Source organism: Diaporthe citri (assembly GCF_014595645.1).
Source record: "Diaporthe citri strain NFHF-8-4 chromosome Unknown scaffold_7, whole genome shotgun sequence".
Lineage (NCBI taxonomy): Eukaryota > Fungi > Ascomycota > Sordariomycetes > Diaporthales > Diaporthaceae > Diaporthe > Diaporthe citri.
Genome location: NW_025064852.1, coordinates 2922678 through 2941938, shown reverse-complemented (window position 1 = coordinate 2941938; position 19261 = coordinate 2922678). Strand labels below are relative to the sequence as shown.

The 19261-nt window shown below is 56.6% G+C and overlaps 1 protein-coding gene across 1 annotated transcript; it reads right to left on the bottom strand.

Annotated features, from left to right (window-relative positions):
• Positions 1-9354: 9354 nt before the first annotated feature.
• On the bottom strand, positions 9355-10318 carry INS49_013987 (uncharacterized protein; the record flags this gene model as incomplete). Its single annotated transcript, XM_043174679.1, has 2 exons — positions 9355-9498; positions 10247-10318. 2 exons carry the CDS (start codon positions 10316-10318, stop codon positions 9355-9357), a joined length of 216 nt encoding a protein of 71 aa, XP_043021624.1.
• Positions 10319-19261: the final 8943 nt, after the last annotated feature.

Sequence of the window (19261 nt, the reverse complement as noted above, 5' to 3'; positions counted from 1 at the left end):
AAGCGAGTCGCCGATCCCCTTCCATCCTCTTTCGCCGTCGCGCCGAGTGGCTCACTTTTGCTAGGGGCTCGCTGGAATTATCAGCCTCGCGTGGGATATCCAATGTTAGAGGCCGAGAGCTCAGCATATTTACAGCAAAGCAGATATGCGGCTCTACGAAATTGCTTTTTGGCAGTTTGTGCCAGTTCACAAGCCTCAGGCGTTAGCATCTCGTCCCGTCCCAATTTCCTTATTCCCGTTGCACAGTCTGGGTCTATACAGTCGTCCCAACAACTCCTGATCTAAAGGATGGCACTGCCAGCACTCGGAAGCATGGAGCAGTAGTTCTGCTTCGAATTCACTGTCAGGTTCTGTCCTGGAGAGAGTATCGGACAACCCTCGGTTTGTCGCTTCCAGACGTGTGACCCACGACAGCTGAGCATCGCCAAGTCAAACTGTAAGGTGGAGTGGTTGAGGCCGCTGGGCTCGGAAAGACCTGTGATCTACGGCGATAGTGGCCTGAAGCCAGGTCATGCTCTGCTTGCTAAGCAACATCCGCCAACTCACTAAGGCACTGCCAGTTGACTTTGTCCCTCGCGACCGCATCGTGTGTTAGCGAGACTTTCGCACTGGCGTTATACGTGGGACAGCCAGCCGAACGTGCGAGTGGAACAGTCTTGGGAATCGTCACAATTAGCTCTACGAATGTGGATTCGCCGCGAACTCGTGGCCGTCTACACGAATCACTCGTGGCTCGGCGGTCAATCACGCGTGTCAATGACCGATGTCCGACACATCCGAGTGTACGTAGTCGGGCAGTCATCGTTGACAACGGACTCGAAGGCGATGTTCAAGAGCATTCCTCGGACAAGGGCTACCTGCTAGTCAGGAATTGCAAGAACAAGCCGCTGGACGTCTCGTATCGGACGTACATCAGTAGTCTGGTGAAGTCTATTGACACTCATTCAGCCCCAACCGGGGAAAATCTCGCAAAGCTTGTTCAACTGCCATTGTCTGTCGTCGCGGGGATTAATGCATGCCGGCTGACTATCTGTCAAGCGGACCGGCTAGCAATGCAGCCAGAAACAGCAAATGGCGGACAGCTCAAGATCCCGACGTGGGCAGCGACGGTCGGACGATGATTAGCCAGGTGGCTGTCCACATAATCGAGCATCGTGGCGTCTCGGGATTGGGAGTTTCACGGACTCCGCGAGCTTGGAGGGCTAAATCATCCAAGACTTTGACCGCCGATGACAATAACTTCATTCTTATGCAGCGCTTAGGCCATGAGTCGCCATCTCGGGGATCTAAAGCAATGCACTGTCTGTGCATATTTGCAGGCGAAACTATACAGTACATCGCCTGTACCTCACCTCGATCATCCCTTCGGCGGCGGCGGGAGCTACCGCAGAAGTGAACCTTGTTTGGTCTTTTGGAACTGACCTAGGCTCCTCGCCATATACAATTGAGTTCATGACAAAGTTAAGCCTATGATGTCACCGACAGCGTTCGCCATTGAGCTGAAATAGCAACTCGTTCAATGCCACGACTATGCGTAGGTCTCGACCCTGCGGCTGGGCATTCCCCGGGTTGCAGGAGAGAAAAGGCGATACTTTACGTTCACAACTCCAAACCACCAGGCCACAGCGCGCGCCTATCTATCTAGGCTTTACATTCACCATGCATCGCTTGTTTGGCTTATGCTCCAGGTAGGTGCTGTGATCAGGTCAGACCCCTCTGGACATGAGTCGATGCGTCCCATTCCAAGCGTGCCCATTCCCGACGATCGCATCGGTCTTGGTACCTCTTGTGCACAACGAGAGACAGGTCGGGATGGTGGACGGCACTCGAGACTCCGATAAGAAGAGGGGCAGCTAATGAACAGAGGATGAGCAAATCGATGATCTACGAACCCAAGAAACTTGGCGGTTCACGCGAGGAGCTCAGGCCTCTTGGAGGGGATCATCCGGAGATTCCGCAGCCAAGACGAAAGGGGGTGTCTCGAGACTGGGGAAAGGTGGGAGAGATAGTGTGCATGTGTTCCCATTGCCCGAGGGGCGCTAGGATGGGATCAAACGGGTGAGCGACAGAGTTTAAACAAGCTCAGACGAAGATCAATCTTTTGACGCGGCTTGGTTTGGTGTGTGGACTGGGGGACGGGCACAACCTATTCGCGCTGATCGAGGGTTTGAGAAAGGGTTATAGTGAAGGGTTATCACTATACGTGAGCACGTTTTGCCCTGTCAACGTCTCACATGCTTCTGGAAAAGCTTCGCCTGCAGTTCCCTAGATGGAGCGGTGGTGACGACTTGCGGCGGTAGTCCCTGACGGGGTTTTATGCAAGGAAAGACTGGACGATGCTTTCCTATGTCCTGACTTTGCCTTTATGCAGGGCGTGCAGATTGGGCGCCCGAGCTTAATCTTGTGCTGCACGATAGACGAGATTAATGTTCTGGGCAGGTAGATGAAAGCGGCCGGGCTGTGGAAACGACCTCGTTTCGACTTTGGTTTGGAGTTCTTCTGCCCTGGCGTCTCGTATGGAAGGCACGGGGAGAACATGAGCAGGAATTGCGGGCTCCTCGAGGGTCTGCATGGCAAACCCTAATTTCATCCAACCTCCTCGGACCTCAGAAGCCTGGCCGAGATCTATCGAAAGCCCCGTCGAACTATCATGCTTCCAAAGGTCGCGCATCTATCTCCAGCACGCACGTCCTGAGTCACATGTTGGTCGAGGAAGTATCTCTCGCTTTACATGCCCTGAAAGGGTAGCCACGGCCGCTGGCCATCTCGACACTTAGATGGCCCTAGCAGGACGTCGTATGGGGCGAATCTACCAGCGTCGCATTTGAGGCGTCGCAAGGGCCGGCGTTAGGATGCTGTCAACCTTAGGGCCAGCGCCGGGGGGGCACAAATTGACCCGGACCCTACCGGAGTGGCTGGCTTTTTGGATCCTTTTTATTGAAGAGGGCCGCGTAAGCTTGACCTCTAGCGGCTCCGCTCGGTTGGACACCCTTTCTCATCACACACACTGAGCACCCACATGGCAAATGCCGCTTTCCCTGCTGGCCCTCCCTCTCTCTCCTTCTGTGCCAAGGACTTGTACCGAGAACTTGGTACTGTGACAGCCCACGCCTGACGAGGCCCCCCCTGGTATCAGAGTGCTGCCATCCGGAAGCCGTCCCAAGCCACTCGCGATATGATGCTGACACTACTATAGCTGCCCGCATTTATTCAATCAATTGTCTCCGATCATGGTCTCAGTGGCCCAAACCACATGATATCGTCTCGCCATTCCCCCCCCCCCGGGTTGCCAGTCCGAACGCTCCTCCAGGCGATGGACCATTGGAGGCAGGATCAATCTCGGAAAATAAGCTGGTATGAAACCACATCAGATCATAGTGGGACCCCCCTTCCCTACCTCAGTGCGGACAAGTCCATGCGCACACATTGGCGCTCCACCCTTGGCTCCGCGCTAAACAAGTCCTCGAATTAAGCTTGTTCTGCAAGTCGGGATTAGGAGCGGCGGCAGATGCCAGGGAACAACAGGCAGGCAGGGGGATGGGGGGACCTTTGCAGACATGCGCTCTCGAGAGAAAGCACAGGATTCTCCCTCTATCTCAGTGGACAGGGGGCCCGCTGACGGGGCCGGAGGGGGGAGCATGTCTGTCCCCCAACTCCACCATGAGGTGAGAGACGGAGGCTGTTGTGGTCACCTTTCCAAGGAAACCTTGGCTGGCTGGCAGGCTGGATGATGATAGTCGGCCCCCGTCTCATGCACGTCCGGCATAACTGGGTCGACGAGCAAAGGGCCAAGACGAGAACTGACAGGTGTGTTTTGCCGTGTAGGCCGCCGTCGCTCCCCTCAGACTCCCCCTTCCCCTCTTGGCCCTCGAAGATCTGGTGATACCAAGCGAGCCCTGATGTCAGACTTGGCTCCAAGCGGCCCCTCGGCGTGAGCAGGTGCGGAAAAGCCAATGGGTTGGGTTGCTTCCTTCCCTTCCATCGGCCCTGCCCAGACCCCAGACCACAGCGGTCAGGCGATGTGCGGCATCCTTTTCTTTTCCTCCCTGGCTGGAGCTAGGTTGGATGCGACCGTGAAAGGAATTGGTGCCGGCGCCAAACCCCTTCCTCGGACACCCTATAGCCACCACCATCATCTCGGCGGCGGCGGCGGCGGCGGCGGCGGGCAGGCGGGCGGGCGGGCAGGCGGGTCGAATTTGGGAACTATTGCCAAGCCCCCCCCCCCCGTATTAAGCAAGCGAGCGAGCTTAAAATTTTTCTTTAATTGAAGCGTAATAAAACCTAAGCTTCGTTTGTGCAGGCGGAAGACGCGTGCGGGTCCTACAGTACAGTTGTCAGTTAAACCTTTGGTTCCTAAACTCCCGAGGATTTCCCAGAAAGCGAGGGCACTCGCTGCTGCTGTGGACCACCAAGGTTTCGAACCTGAGCGCTTTTGTGACGTGCAGGCAGGGTGTTGCGAGACAAGAGGCCTTCTCTTTCTCTCCACTGGTCCACGATTTCCGACTTCACAGCACAGCACGTAGACTACTGTAGGTCTCAGTACGGAAAGTGTCGGATCTCCTCGGCCCCATGCCAGGGCTCACACTGTGCGTGTGGGTGGTGTGGTCTCGTGCCGTGAGCCGCATTCTTTGCTCAGGTAATTTCTTTCTCCGAGCCGAGAGCCTCGCAGCTCCGGCATCGTACCACGATGAGACAAGGAATCACAGTGCGGCGTCCTGGGAAGGAGGGCAGCTGTTGCCTGAACTCCTTCCTCGCTCCTCCTGCTCACCAATATTGGCTGGCCAGGTGCCAGCCAGGCCCACGCAGGAGCAGCATGGGACCATTCTCTATACGTGTAGGTAAGCATGGGGGGGGGTCGGCAAGCAGCATGATGCGGCGGCATGCGGCATCGAGAGAAGCTTTGTTAAAGATGACCGCCAGCAGTAGTTGTAGATTCGACCCTTGATATTTTTAAACAGGTTGTGGTGTGTTTTTCAAACACCGCAGGTGTCTGGAGTAAGGCCACGCCTCCGTCATCCCCCCCCCCCTTCTCCTTCGCCTACGTACACAGTAAGGCTGTCAGATCTCGAAGCCACAAGCGGAAGGTCAAAGTCAGCTCCTCGTGCTCTGCCGCATTGCCGCATCCGTTCGTTGCGCCGCAGATATCTGACTGCATGTCGCATATGCACGCACATGCGCACCCACACACACACGCATACACACAAACGCCCCGAAGCATCAATTTGAGAAAAGGGGGGGGGGGGGGAAAATCTGACAAAGCCGGCACATATATGCGAGCGAACCAGTGCAGGTTCCGAGCCCTACCTTGGCGCCCACTACCTCCCCAAGCCGGCATGTGGTGTTACACCGAGGATCCAAATCTGACATGCATGTAACAAGGAATCGCACAACATGGCCGACAACTTTATCTCATTCCGTAGGGCTGCCCGCCTACGCCATCTCTTGTCTTCCTTTCTTTTTCTTCTTCGCCTTAGTAATTAGGTGCATCCCCACGTAAGAAAGCCTGATCACATCGGTACAAGCCTCGTGTCACCATCTGCATCAGCCCTTTTTTAATAGGGCCGGCCATACGAGGGCTGCATGTGACCTGGATACGACGGGTAGAAGGCCCCCACTAGTATTCTCCTCCTGCCGCGCCCTAAGGGCAGCAAGGCAGAAAAGAACAAGAAAAAGTAAGGCCGTTGGAAGCTATTCGTCGTCATCCCCGCCCAATATGCCGATCTGATGGTCTCACAGAGGCAGACGGGCGGGCGCGGCGACACAATTCCGCGGGCGTGTACAACTATCTGCGCTCGATACACGCGGCTAGCCGAGACACACGAGTGACACTATTATAAGCATTTCATCACCCACATCGGCTTACCACGTATATTACTTTACTGCTCAGGCCAACGCCCGGCCAGTAACACGGGTGAGATTGTATATCGTAGTCGGGCAGAGGCCAGGCCATTTCGTGCCGGCCGGGTTTTTCAGTGGTTGGTGAGCAGGAGGACCCCATCGTACAATCTGACCGATCCCGCACGGCCAAGGACAAGGCGGACGCCATGACATCTTCAGCCACTGCCTACGCGAAGGTGTGGTGGGCACCACGGGCGTGAGGGCTGGCGCACGGCACGCACACGCACACATACACACATACAGACACGCCAGAACGCCAAAAGGTCCCGAGGAGAGGAGCCGACATGCTTTTTTGACAATTCCGGGACATCCTTCGGCATGTTGGGGCCCGACTCGGCAGGCTCGCATCGGATCTTGGGTCAGATTTAGATGTTGAGTGTGACCATGATCCCCTCCCACACCCACAGACCCGCGACGGATGGACGTGGCGTCGTATCTAGCCGGTGTCATCTACCTCTCTATCGTCGCGATGGGGCGAACGACTGGGGGCGGTCCGGCTCCCCGAGTGGCAGGCCCAACAAGATAGCGGGCGTGACTACCTACCCACGCCATGACATCCATTGCTAGATGACACGACCGTCCGTCTCGGGATGCAACACACGCACACCACCCACATGCCGAGAGACAGAGCAGCTCTGGGGTAGCCTCCTCTGGGTTAATTTACTACTAGAGAGCCTACCACGGAACAACAAACTCAACCTGTTCAGGTCATGCATCCACCGGCCGTGTTGTCCTGTTTTGTCTCGTGCTGACCACCGACCCCGGAGATGGTTTGGCGATCACGAACAGCACGACAGGGCGAGCGCACACACGTGCGCATCCGGACCCCCGGGGTGTGGGGGATGGGAAAGCTGACCGCGTGGCCTTCGCTCCGGAGCTAGGAGCCAAGAGCCAGGCCCGCAGTGCGCGCCCGAATCGGACCCCGATGTAGAAGAAGACGAAGATGTGAGAGGAAAAGGCTTGTCGGGCAATCCATCGAAGCCTGTCTCGGCGCAGTGAGCAGGCACAGCCCATGGGGAAGTGTTACACCGTACACGTGCATGCATGCTGAGGACATTTGGCTGGCTGGCTGGCTGGCATCTTTGGGCACGAACTGCACTTGGCAATAAGATGCGATGGTCCCAAAACGAGTGCGAAAAGATAGTGTCCCCATGGACTGCTTTGCTTTGCTGTGCCGCGCTGCAGCCGGCTTGATGGGATCATTGTTGTATGCGTTGCAAGGTGGTGTTGGACATGACTCGGCCCAGTGGTTTGGAGACCACCCCTGCCCCCAACCACGCACGCCCCAACGGAGAGATAAGACGAATAAAACTATTGGCAAGAATGGATGTCAGAGGACGGGCTGAGGGTGTGTTGGCTTGGCACCGCCTCCGAGGCTCTGTCCTGAGAATGAAATGGGCGCGATAGCCTGCCGGCGGGAAACGGGAAAACAAGTCTTCCTTATCTGGCACTGATTGGTGTTGGGAGGTGTTGGTTGTGGGTGGTTGGTTGGTTGGTTGGTTGGTTTGGCTGGTCTCGATTTTATTTCTTGGCGCCGGTCCAACACGCGAAAAGGGAGAAACACGCAGAAAAGCCACCGAAAGATTTAAGCTCGCCATTAAGCTCATTAAGGTTCAGGCGCCGCCAATGCATGACAACCTTCTTTGAACGACCGACAACCCCGGGACCGCGTGCACGTCCTTTGTTTGTTTCCAGCCCCCCCCCTTCAATCTCAACAATCCCCCCCTCCGGAAAAAAAAAAAGGGCTTTTCCCTTTTGCCTCGTTTCCCATGCTCCAAATTCTAATTTGGGGACCACTTCCACCACGCCCCCCTCCGATCATGTGGTTTGAGATAGATCTCGAGGCTGCATACTGTTCCACGAATAAATACCCTCTGCCTAGCGAAATATGGTTTTCTTACCACGCACTGCATCGGAGTCTACTGCGAGACTTGTATGGCCTTTATTGATTTGCAGGCTAATTTTACTTGGCGTCCATTGGAAACCTTGGTTTCCTCCGGGTGGTCTGATCAGATGAAGCAGTCACCGCTCCGCGCCAACCGCGAGCATTCTCCACCTGGGCGAATGCTCGAATTCGGTCTCCCAGAAGCGTGATTTGATTAACTCGGTGTGTCCCAGGGCACACCGAATTCGTGTCGAGAGTCATCTCAAACGAGGCGTCCAGCTGCACACTTGAGCAACCATCCGAAGTTTTTTGGCTCAGGGCTTGGGACGGAAGATTCCCTCTCAGCCTCATTGAGATGTTTCATGCAGGACATGCTCTGCTGCGACGCTGTAGCTTTGGATGGGGGCGGCCGCAATTCCTGGGTAGGAGGCGACGATCCTTTTCCGACCAACAACCACCACCAACCACTTGACCGACCGCGGATGGGGACTCGGGCGCAAGATTGTTGGCTCGATCGGCCACAGCGCCAATGATTTTGGTGCCTACCGCAACAAGGCACACAGGAACCCAGAATATTTCCCAGCCATTGCTCGACCCGCCTTGCGAACCAACAAACGCCCCTCCAACCCCCCTCGCACGGTGTGCCACGTTGGACTGGCGATGTAACTCGGGCAAAGGCGCAACCACCGGCTGGTGCTCCCGCAGTATCTGGGGCCGTTTCTGTGCCACGGGCGTGCCTAGGTAACCGCCGACGTGCCGCCGCCGCTGCTGCGCCGGTGGGCAGTGAGGATGGACCCCACACAAAAGCCAAGGTCGAGGGGGATGGGTCAAACGGCTGCTGACCTCACATCGTGAGATGAAGCAGTCCACAGCAGGGTTTCGGCGCGGTCAGTGCGCTGGTGTTCCAATCTCGGGTGAGGAAATGATGTTCCTCCGGATAAACTCTTGTGAAACGACCTCTTGCTTGTGAGCCATCTTCCGCGTGTGGTGGAATAGCCCGTGGGAGAAACCTTTCACCCAGACAGATACCAAGGTAGTAACAACCTCCTGCGTGCGAATCAGAGCAGGTTTCGTAGATGTGGACAGGCTACCCGAAGCAGCATCACCTCCCACTGACAGCTCCACTCATGAGACCCGCGTCTGGATCTTGAGGGCAACTTTACGCGGCGATGCACGCGGGAGGCGGCCAGTTCAAGCTCTCTCCTGACACGGCGGGAGCGAAATAAGCTTATCAGCCATCTCGCGCCCGGCGTAATTAGATTGGATTGAGCTTCGTCCGCCCGCGGCACGGGCTGGGAAACACGTAGATCTGGCATGCGATCGTTTCCACGGGCCTCGTTGCTTATTATAGACTGAGCCCGATGACTTCAGACCATCAATGCACCCTCTGTTCAAACTCTGTATTGTACTGTAGCGCCGGGCAAGGACAGACAGATGCAATAATAACGATGGGCGAAGGTTCGCCGCCTCCCATTGAAGGCTAACCCCAAGCGGCCGATGGCATCACACGAATGGGTGACACCCTCTGCAACCGTCTTACGCAAGACACGCTCTTTGCACTGACGGCTCCTTTAGGCAGCCCAGGAGCATGTGACCCGAGACACAGCACCCAGGACATAGCACCCAAAAAGGACACCGGCCTTATCAAGGCCGTAATGTGGAAACCCGGCGGGAGGAACGTGAGCAGGAAACACGGTCAGCTGCTCCTCGGTGCCCTACTCTTGGGGGCCCAGTGACATGGGGTTTGCCCATCGCACAAGCCGTAACAACTTGAGCGAGAGGAACCGCAAAGCCGAGAGAGGGCCACAGGGCGCAACTATGCCGTCGTGCCGCCCTCTCTCGGTCCCAGCAGGAGGACCAGGGCCGAACTCGAGCCACGCGGTAATGTCCGCGGCGGCGGGTCCTGTTGGGTGAAGCGAGAAGAAAGCGTGCTACCGAGTTACGCGTATCCCGTCGCACGCTTGCACGTACGAGGAAGGAAGGAGACGAGAGACGTTGAAACCTGCGGCGGGACTCATCTGGGGCTGGCGGGCATGCAAGATGACACAGTTACAACTTTTCCCTTGCGAAACGAGCAGGGGCCCTTGGTCAATGGGGACAGTTCGGCATTACGGGATAATCTTCACTACCTCAAGTACAGTAGCTAGCTATGGGGTTCCCAGGAGGAATAAAGTCAAATAAAAGTTTACGTGGGTTGCTTGAGGAGGCCATCCACCTGTTCGTGGGCCTCCATCGCAGGAGCGCCGCGGCGACGAGAACTTCCATTCCCTTGGAGGCTCTCATCTAGCTGCAGCCCCCCCCCCTTCCCGAGAATGGGAATTAATCTACCAGTCAGCCAGTATCTAGTAAACAAGACAGAGAAAAAAAGTCCCCATTTCTCGACCGCAGGCTAGTGAGCAAGAAAAAGTCCCTTCCTCCCCCCCCCTGGCCCAGCCCCGTCAAGGGGGTCCCCTGCCAGCTTACGAAGCCCTCATCAGAAGGGGGCCCCACCGCGAGAGGGACGATCACGATGATCTCCGCCCCACACGCGACCATTGTTAAAAGACGCTTAAAAGGTAAAGTACGGATTGGGCATGGCGTCAGCGCGCAAGGCACTTCCGCTTTGGGAGGGTGGCCCTCCTGCCTGGTCGCATCGGCGGGCCCTTGTGGGGGTGGGATTTTTGTGTGGATGACAAGGTGGATGATTTGAGTGGATGGTAGACAGGCAGGCTCGCAGGCAGACCGGCAGGCTGGCAGGCTGGCAGCCCGGGTGGGCGAGTCGGTAACTGCTTCTGGCTTGGGGGCCAAAAAATCTGAGGACTGGGGACCCGGTTATGATGGGCCGTGGTCTGCCTCAGTGTGGTTTTGGTGGTGTTGGGGGAGGGTCCCACTTCGGTTGTTGGACATGAGAGTGCAGATGTGTCGTCATGTCTGGCTCGCCTGCTCTGTATGAAGCCTCCGGCAGCAGGGCAGTCGCGTGAGATGGGACGATGGAGGGTTTGGATACAGTGGGGCATCGAGGTGCATCGCAGGAGCGACAGCTATCACTTGTGGACCGACTGTTTGATACATGGACTTGTGCCGGCGGGCGGCTTGAGACACACTGGCAGCAGAGGGAGCGGCATCACAAGTACGAGGCAACCAAGTCCGCCCACGGCCGAGACGAAGTTCGTTACGTGGAGGAGCAGAGACGAGCAAACCAAAACAAGGCACAATGGCCTTAAGGGCGTTTATGCATCCCCGGAAGCGGTTGTCCTTGGCCAAAATAAGCAGAGGGACCGCTCGATATGGCGGCGATCGGTGAATCCTCGACGTGGCACTGGACGAGCCCGCCCTGACGGCCGAGTCTACTGTGAGGTGAAGAAGGTGAAACGTATCAAGAGGCTTGTCTCGTACCATCATGAGAGGAAACAGCTTGACCCGTCGCGAAAGCCACACCAACGCCATTTTTTTTACTCGTTTGTTAAACCATGCCGTCTTGCTGCGGCTGCGCCCACTTGGGGAGTCGCAGACAGAGACAATGTCGGACGAGAAGGGGCACACAAGCACATGCCTCTCCCACGGCAGAGCCTCTGCGGCAGCCGTTGCAGCCAAATCAAATCAAATCAAATCGAATCAAACCAAATCAAACCACCGATGCAGCAACGGATAATCGGCTCGGCATTTTGGGGGGGGGGCTGGCTTTGTGGTGCGACCTTTCACGTGTGGTTGCATCGTCGCACCTTTCCCCCTTCTAGTACATCATGAGCGCAACGGGTCTTGGGTCTGGGGTGATCGGCAAGGTGTGACGGTGCTGATCTCGGGGCATTAGATTAGCCTGCATTTTAATTAGGTAGATTGTGTCTGTTGCGTGCGATGTTGTATCTGCCTGGGCTGGTGGGGACACATGCACACACACGGAGACAGACACCGTCGACCGACCTGCGTGCGTGCCTGCCAGCCTGCCAACCTGCATGGAGTCAGTGACGCAAGGAGTCAGCGATAGTGCATACGGACAGCCAGCCCCAGCACACAATGCTCATTGACAATCGACAACGCGAGAGGAGGCCAGCTGGCCTGTTCAGCTCTCGAGTGCGAGAGCTTGATTGCCGGATTCGGAAACCTTCCTCCATCCCGTCTTCGCTCTCCGCTGATGCTTGGCCACCGGTTGGCAATAATAAGGGGGTTCCGACCCTGGTGCTCGAGCCTAAAATCTTAGCTGAGCCATTTGGCTTGGCCCTTGTGGCACGCCACCGCTATGCGTTTGCCTCGTGACAGCTGCGGTCTCGGGAAGAGAGAGAGGGAATCAGACAGAGGGAGAAAAGGATCCGTGCAATTTAATCCATATCGATTGGAAGGACGTCCAACATAAGATAGCGAAGGACAAGACTTGGCAAATAGGCAGGTAGGGCCGAAGGGTGGGTTTCCAAGAGCCGGGCTAGATCCTGCGAAGCCCGCCGTCCGCCACCCGTGAGATTGTGTTTTCTTTTTTTTCTAGTTGATCTCTGGATGACACCCTCATCCAGGAACGTGTAATCCTCCTCCTCCTGCTGCTCCCACCTCGTAACAATTGTCCAGATGGGGGAGGAGATGGCGTGCTTACGGCCCCAAGGATCAGCATCTCTTGTGTAAGTCCGCGTCTGACCTGGTCAGACTGGGGCCAGGCTGCCACTTTGTGAACCTCACCCTCACACCTGAGAGGATTTTGTGAGAGGCAAACCGGGGGTACCGAGTAATAAGGCTCTTATCTACTATGCACGTATTACTACGTGTGCGCGTAGACGGGAAGGCCAGAGTTGAATCGCTGGTACCGATGCGGGAAGGCAGGCAGCCGTCAGAACTGCGGCCCCATCGATCTCGGCCCTCTTTGGCGATGCCGGCTGGCCACAGCGTTACGGATGCGCGGTGCCGTACAAGAAGGAACCCTATCTCGCGCTTGTGTTGCGTCCAGGGGCGTGGTCTTAGTCGACGCAACCATGCCGGTGATGGTCGATGGCTGGCTGACTTTGACACTCGGGTCATGCTCACGCGAATACGGGAGCGTAATTGAGGAATGGTTCGCACAGTCAAGGAGGGTGGGGAGACAAGGACCCGGCAAGAACTATCGTCTTGGGTTTCTCGTGGCTCGTGGAAGCGACGGCAAATTCACAACAATAGGATCGTTGGGATTCTTCAGGAGGGCCACCAGCAGGCAAGCAGCCGCCCAATGACGGGCGACCACAGTCCGACTGGCTGGGAGACAAAAAGAAGGTTATCCTTAGCACGTCTTGGCAGAGCGCTCAGGGTAGCATCTGATCCAGAGAGGCGTCGAGCTAGGCCCTGGGCAGTGCCAGCGGCGCCTGTTGGGGGAAATAAGCTTGAAATTAAACCATATTCCCACGTCAAGTCCGGCACCGTCAGCCAAGCCTTTCTTTTTTTTTTCCCCCTCTGCTACCGCTGGTATTACTGCTGTTACGGCTGCTGCTGATGCTGCCTGTGTCTTGTCCTACTTTTTTTTCTTTTGGTTCCCACGCCACACCGACACGTAGGCATCGAATAGACAGAATTTGATGTAGCACAACCCCCCCCCCGGCCCAGTCCTGTCATGTCATACCGTAGACTACCAGGTCATGTCCTGTCGAGTCAAAGTACCGTACCTGCGTAACCTGGGTGCGGCGCAGTACTCAGAGACGCCGAGGGCCCGGCTACACAGGAACCCTCGGGACGCGGGGGCCGGACAACAGATTACACCTGTGGCCGCCCAGGCTGGGCCACAGCATTGGCATTTTGCTTGGTTTGCTTGGTTTGCTTGGCCCCTGCTGATCGCGCGTGCTTGGCCTGGTCTTGGGGCCCCCTTCTGAGCCTGTCCTGAGGGCGTGCCTAGGCCCCTGGGTGGGCTGCCTTGAACGTGGCGCCGGCCCGTTTACTTTCTCGTCACTCCTGATGAAAGGCGGGGCCTCCCCGCCGAGAGCAAGAGAGAGAAAGGGCGATACGAGGCCAAGCCATACACAGCCAGCCAGTCATTCAGCCGCTTCATGCCTCGCTTCCACGCATCCCGTATTCCGGTTTTGTCTTGAGAGAGTGCCACCGCCCGTCCCATCGCCTCATTACCTGAGCTGCATAGTCTAGTAGTGGCCTTTCTTATTACTGTCCTTAGCCCTGACTCATTGTTTGGTAAGAAAATCACACCTGCAAGGAGAACCGACTCAGTCCAGCCCCCCCACGTCGTCTGGCTGAGACGAAATAAAAAAAGGACCCCACTGAAGATCAACCGCTTCGCTGGCATCCGGTATCGACAGCCGTCAAACACAAAACTTGATAGGACAGGACCGCAGGACAGGACGATCGCGCCGAGAGCTCTGCCAGACGGGAAACTCCCTCTTTGAGTTTGGGCTACGGGCCAACAGCTCCCACCCAGGCTGCGTGAACCCCCAATGGCAGGATAACAAAAGGGCTTACCCAGCCACCAGCCTGCAGCGCCGAGCCGAGCGAGCCGGAGTGGGAAAAGGAGGGTCTGCGAAATTAACAACAACGTCATCATCACCGATCGCGAACCATTCTTTGCGCTTGCGTGGGTGCGTGTGCGTAGTGCATGTGTGTGCTTGACCCCATGTGAGTGTGAAGCGAAGCGAGGGCAGCTGGGCTGGGCATTGGACCGACGGTAAGCTTAATTAAATGCCTTTTGGGGGGTGGTGGTGGTGAGGGGAGTTTAATATCAACCTTATTTCGACCGCTCATCTCCTGTCACCCAGGGCATAGTCCGACAGCCCGCCCAGTCCGTTCACTTTTTTATCATCACACCTACTACTACTAGGACTAGTCAGTCTCTAACCCGGCGGGCGGTGCGCCTTTGCTGTTTTTAGACCGACAAAAAGACCGGACCAAGAATTAAGGTTTGCCTTGGCGAGGATCTTGGTGAAGATCGAATCCAAGCTTTTTGACGTTAGGACGTTTCAAACTGTAACCCGCGAGTCTAGCTGGCGGCCAGGTGCCCTCCAACAACTAACTCCCTTTCCTTTTTCTCTCTTGGTGCAGCCTGGGCGGGCGAGCCCTACGGAGGACTCGGAGCAGCGCGCGTCCCTCAAGCTTTGGTGCCGTTGGGTCGGCGGCGGGCCAGGCTCAGACCGGACACGGCATATCAAAGCTAAACTCGTTAAACTTATTTCTTTTTTCTTTCCCTGCCTCCTGTTCAGGCGGGTGCAGGAGTCATTCCACACGCTATTTGACTTTGCACCAATGGTCTGAAGGGGCAGAGAAAAGAAGGAAAAAAAGGGGTCAACAGAGTTCGCCCGGCATTGAGCAAGATTCGGGGTTCGATCAGCAAGCAGAGGTGGTGCCAAGAAAGTCAAGACTCTTCCTTTGCCTCAAATCGCCGTCCCATCCCGAGTCCAAGTACCTGGAGGGGGCTCCCAAGACTAGTTTGATTTCCCAGAAGCGCCTTGGTATCTCTTGTTACGGAGCACTTGAGCGCCTCGAGACCTGCACAGCCTCGATCCCTCGCATTCGCACTGGGCCACGGGCTCTGGGACTGGCACTGACACTGGCACCAAGTCATCCCAAGTTCCGCCCAAGAGATTCAAGAGAAAGACTTGGCTCTGGCCTGAACCCGATTGCTGGGACGTCGAGAGCGCCCGGGCGCTGGAAATACTCCGTGTTTGATATTATATATCTCGTGTAGAAGCCCCCAGGCAAAAGCCGCCACAAGAGCACGGCCTGGGTTGTGGATCCGTTCCTCTTTTCAATTTCCCCAGACTATTGCGTCAACAAACGTCCGTCGAGCGTCTCCCCCACTGCCCAGAAGGAGAAATAGAGGGGTGAGATCGAACCACCCGTACATACAGATCCCCCTTGCGGAGGCATCGAATCCCAAGACCCGACCGACCACACGCCACTCGCAGCGCCGAGAAGAACGGCAGTCAGCAGCAGCAGCAGGAGCAGCAGCAGCGTAGTCAGATTTAAAGACGGCCAAAAGGACAGCAGGAGCCGAAACCGGACAACCTGTCAGCCCCAGAGGCGAATCGCAGGATCTCGAGAAGGAACCGATACCTGGAGAAAGGCCTTTTGTTGACCTCGGGCGGCCTGCTCAGTGGGCAACTGGGACGTTGGTATCCGCCGATCGTCAAACCAACACCTGGCTGCAACAAGGCCAGAACACAAAAAACCCACCGAACAAGAACTATTTTGGAACCATCGGTACCCGCCGGGACTCGACCTGTGGACTCGACCGAAGTTACATTTACGTTGGCTTGAGAGGCGTGCGCCCTGTTGGCTGTGCTTGCATCGCACCGCATCAAGTTGCCTGCAGCATCTCTCAATCGCTCCAACAACAGCCCGGGGTTTTTGTTCCCCCCGCGGCTGGTCATTCGAGCGTCTCAGGTCCTCGCCCACAACGGGCTTGGTGAATTTCTGGCCCCGCGGGAGCAGATCCTCGACGGTGGATGTGGCCGCGGCGAAGAGGCCTCGATTGGGTAATTGATCACGCCAGGTGAGTGAGAAGAGGAAGCGACCGTCGAGGTCGGTGTCAGAGCCAAAGTGAGATTGATGGATGATGATGATGATCGTGCACTCTCCCGGGCAAACTCCTCCCTCCCACATTCCGAGCTGCGCACCCACTGCACACGCCATCATCAGCATCAGCACTCGTCTAGCCACAAGCCATTCCAGGGCCCAGACTGCACTACACAGTACACCATCTTACTCTCCCTTACTGGGGCCTTCTCGATCGGAAGAGCTTGTTCGCACAGTCGTACTCTTTTGAGGCTCATGTCCTCGCTTCAATGTTCCTATTCTTATTTTAACATTCTCAAAAGACCCCACCTGCCAGCCAGCCTCTTGAGGGATCCCATGTGGGACCATACCAAGGGCCCCCCTCCCCCCTCGCCCTCGCCCCTTCCCTCCTGCCCCCCCCCCCTCTTTCCCTTTTGGGTACCTTCCAGCCCAGCCTTGACTCCCTGCAGCCCCAAGTGCGGATGCGCAGATCCCCAACGCTTGAGCGACCGATTGTGTTCCAGTAAAGGAAGGCACTAATCTGGGTGAATAAGTTAGCGGCAGCAGTCCAAGCCCGCCTAGGGATTGAGCCAAGCTTCTTTGCTCTTGCCTGACACGACCTTGTCTGGCCGCCCGTACCGTGCAGTACCGCTGCTGCACCGCACCAGTGCACAGGTACCTGCCTAGTCTACTTCTCACGCATCAACGCACCCGGCCTTGGACCTTCCAAGGTTCCTTCCACCGACCGTTGCGACAAAACTCTCGTCCTCGAGACAATTCTTTTGATCTTCTTCCCTCAAACAACACAACTCCACCAAAACTGGGATCGAGAAGTCAATTGCTTCCGAGTTTGTCCTGGAGTAAACTACGGCATCCTCCTCTTGCTGTGGGATTCTCCGTCATCTTCGGCCTGGACCTGGTCTGCACACTCACGCACACACTGACAGGACAGGCACACCTTTTTTTCTCGCTTGCCGTGTGTCCGAAAATAACCTGAATTAACCTTAAATTCTTGCGACACCCGACCCTGGATCGCCAGGCTGCAAACAGCCTCTCGCCCTTTCCAACGCCAATCCTGCCTCCACTCCGACTGGCAGTACAGCACGGAGAGAAATCGTCTGAACAGGTACGCGTAACCCAAACTCCCACGCCTTCATGCTCTCGACGGGCCCATCACATTTGCATCCACCAACACGTACTGCACCAACAACCACATCACATCCCATCATCCTGTCCCATCCCGCCACCCCCTTAGCCTGGCCTGGCCTGGCCTCCCCCAGTGGGAAACCGACTCAGGTCAGCTCGGCTCGGCTCAGTCAGGTCTATTGAAGCAAGGCAGGGCAGGGCAAAGCAAGGCAGGCAAAAATGCGAGCGCCACCTTACGATGACACCCTTTCTGTTGCGCTCTCCCTGGCCCGAATCGGACCTTGGTGCTGCTCTGTTCGGCAGGGGGCCAACTGCTCCGCCCGACCAACAGTCAGCCTCAAGCACACACGCACAAACACGCATCACCCATCATGCAGTGTGCTCATGGGGACAGGCGCAGCGGGTGTGCACGCAAAGCTGTGTTGCGCTCCTGGTCCTTGGTCCCGGTCCCGGTCCCGGTACCACTGAGATGAGTGAGATGAGAGAGATGATAGAGATGAGATGAGGCTCAAGAACGGGTTCCCCGATACACTGCTGAGCACACACACACAAGACTGCACATGTGAGCAATCAATCAGCCAGCCAGCCAGCCCAGAAACGGACTTGTCTGGTCGACACATCGCAAAATGCATTCACATCAGTCATCACCACTCATCACCACTCATCCTCCATCCCTCACCCATCACCCGCTGCCTGCGCGCAAGAGTCAGCTCGTCTGGCCTGATGGGTCCTGCTTCTGTCATCTATCCCACCCCTCGGCCACTCCTCCATGACAGTGACAATGACAATGACGATCCCCCTTCGTGCTTCCCGCGCCAACCTTGACTTGCCAATCCATCTCTCTCGTGCGCATATCCACTTGGTCATCCCCATCCACACCCATACCCACATCCAGACCAATGCCGTGTGCAACGCCCGTATGCCGTTGGTTCGGCCTCTCGGTCATTTATTTTAACTTCTTGTTTTTTTCCCTTGTGTTGTGGCATTTCGGGCTCTGGTCGCATGTCACATCATTGCACACAATGGCCAAACCAACGCCCCTCCAACCCCCCTATTTCGCGTCCCTTTGTCTTTTCTATTCCCTGGCATTTACCATATCCACGCGTCCACCGACCACCCAAATCTCGGGAGGCGTGCAAGGACCATGGGGCCTCGGAATGGAGGGCTCTGGACTGGATTAAATACCCACTGCTGCGACCCAGGCAGGCTGGCGAATGAGTTACGCCCTTCATGGGGGCCTCGGGTGATGGCAACCCTGACTGGGTGGGCAAGACAAGCTCAACCTTGCCTGGGGGGGCGTCCCTGTCGAGAGTGTACGTACTGTACCGCACCGTACCGTATCGTACTGCCTGACTACACACGATCCCTCACTCATCCCGGCCCCAATTTTTTAAGTCTGGGCACACGGCTTGGCATGGCACCAAGGAGTTTACTTGGTACTTGGCTCGGAATTACCACGAGCCTAGCACCGTCCCTGCAAGGAAGAGGGCCACAGGGCCAAGCCAGCCAGAGCCGGGCATTGCACCGTACTATTATGTCCAGCACACCTGTATCCGTACTCTATCCTGCTTTGGCTCTGGCTCGCGCGTGCGGCGAAGTGTGGCCTCATTGCGCGTACCACTCACTGTACGGGACCGCTGGCTGGTTGGCCGCTGGGCCGCTGCTCCTGAACCCTCTCCTCTGCTTTCCAGATTACCCACTGGGCCAGCCTCCTAGTGCCCTCTGCGTTGCGTGTCGTCCTCCCCAGGGTGGATATGCCATGCCAGTGTTTTGGCCGGCGCCGTGTGTCAGGATTTATTATATACATGGACATGTGCGCACACACGCGCTGCTCCTGCAGCTGCAGGCCTGCTCCCACTTCCACAACCACAAAGGGCCAAGCTTTCTTGACCGTCCCATCCTCCCATC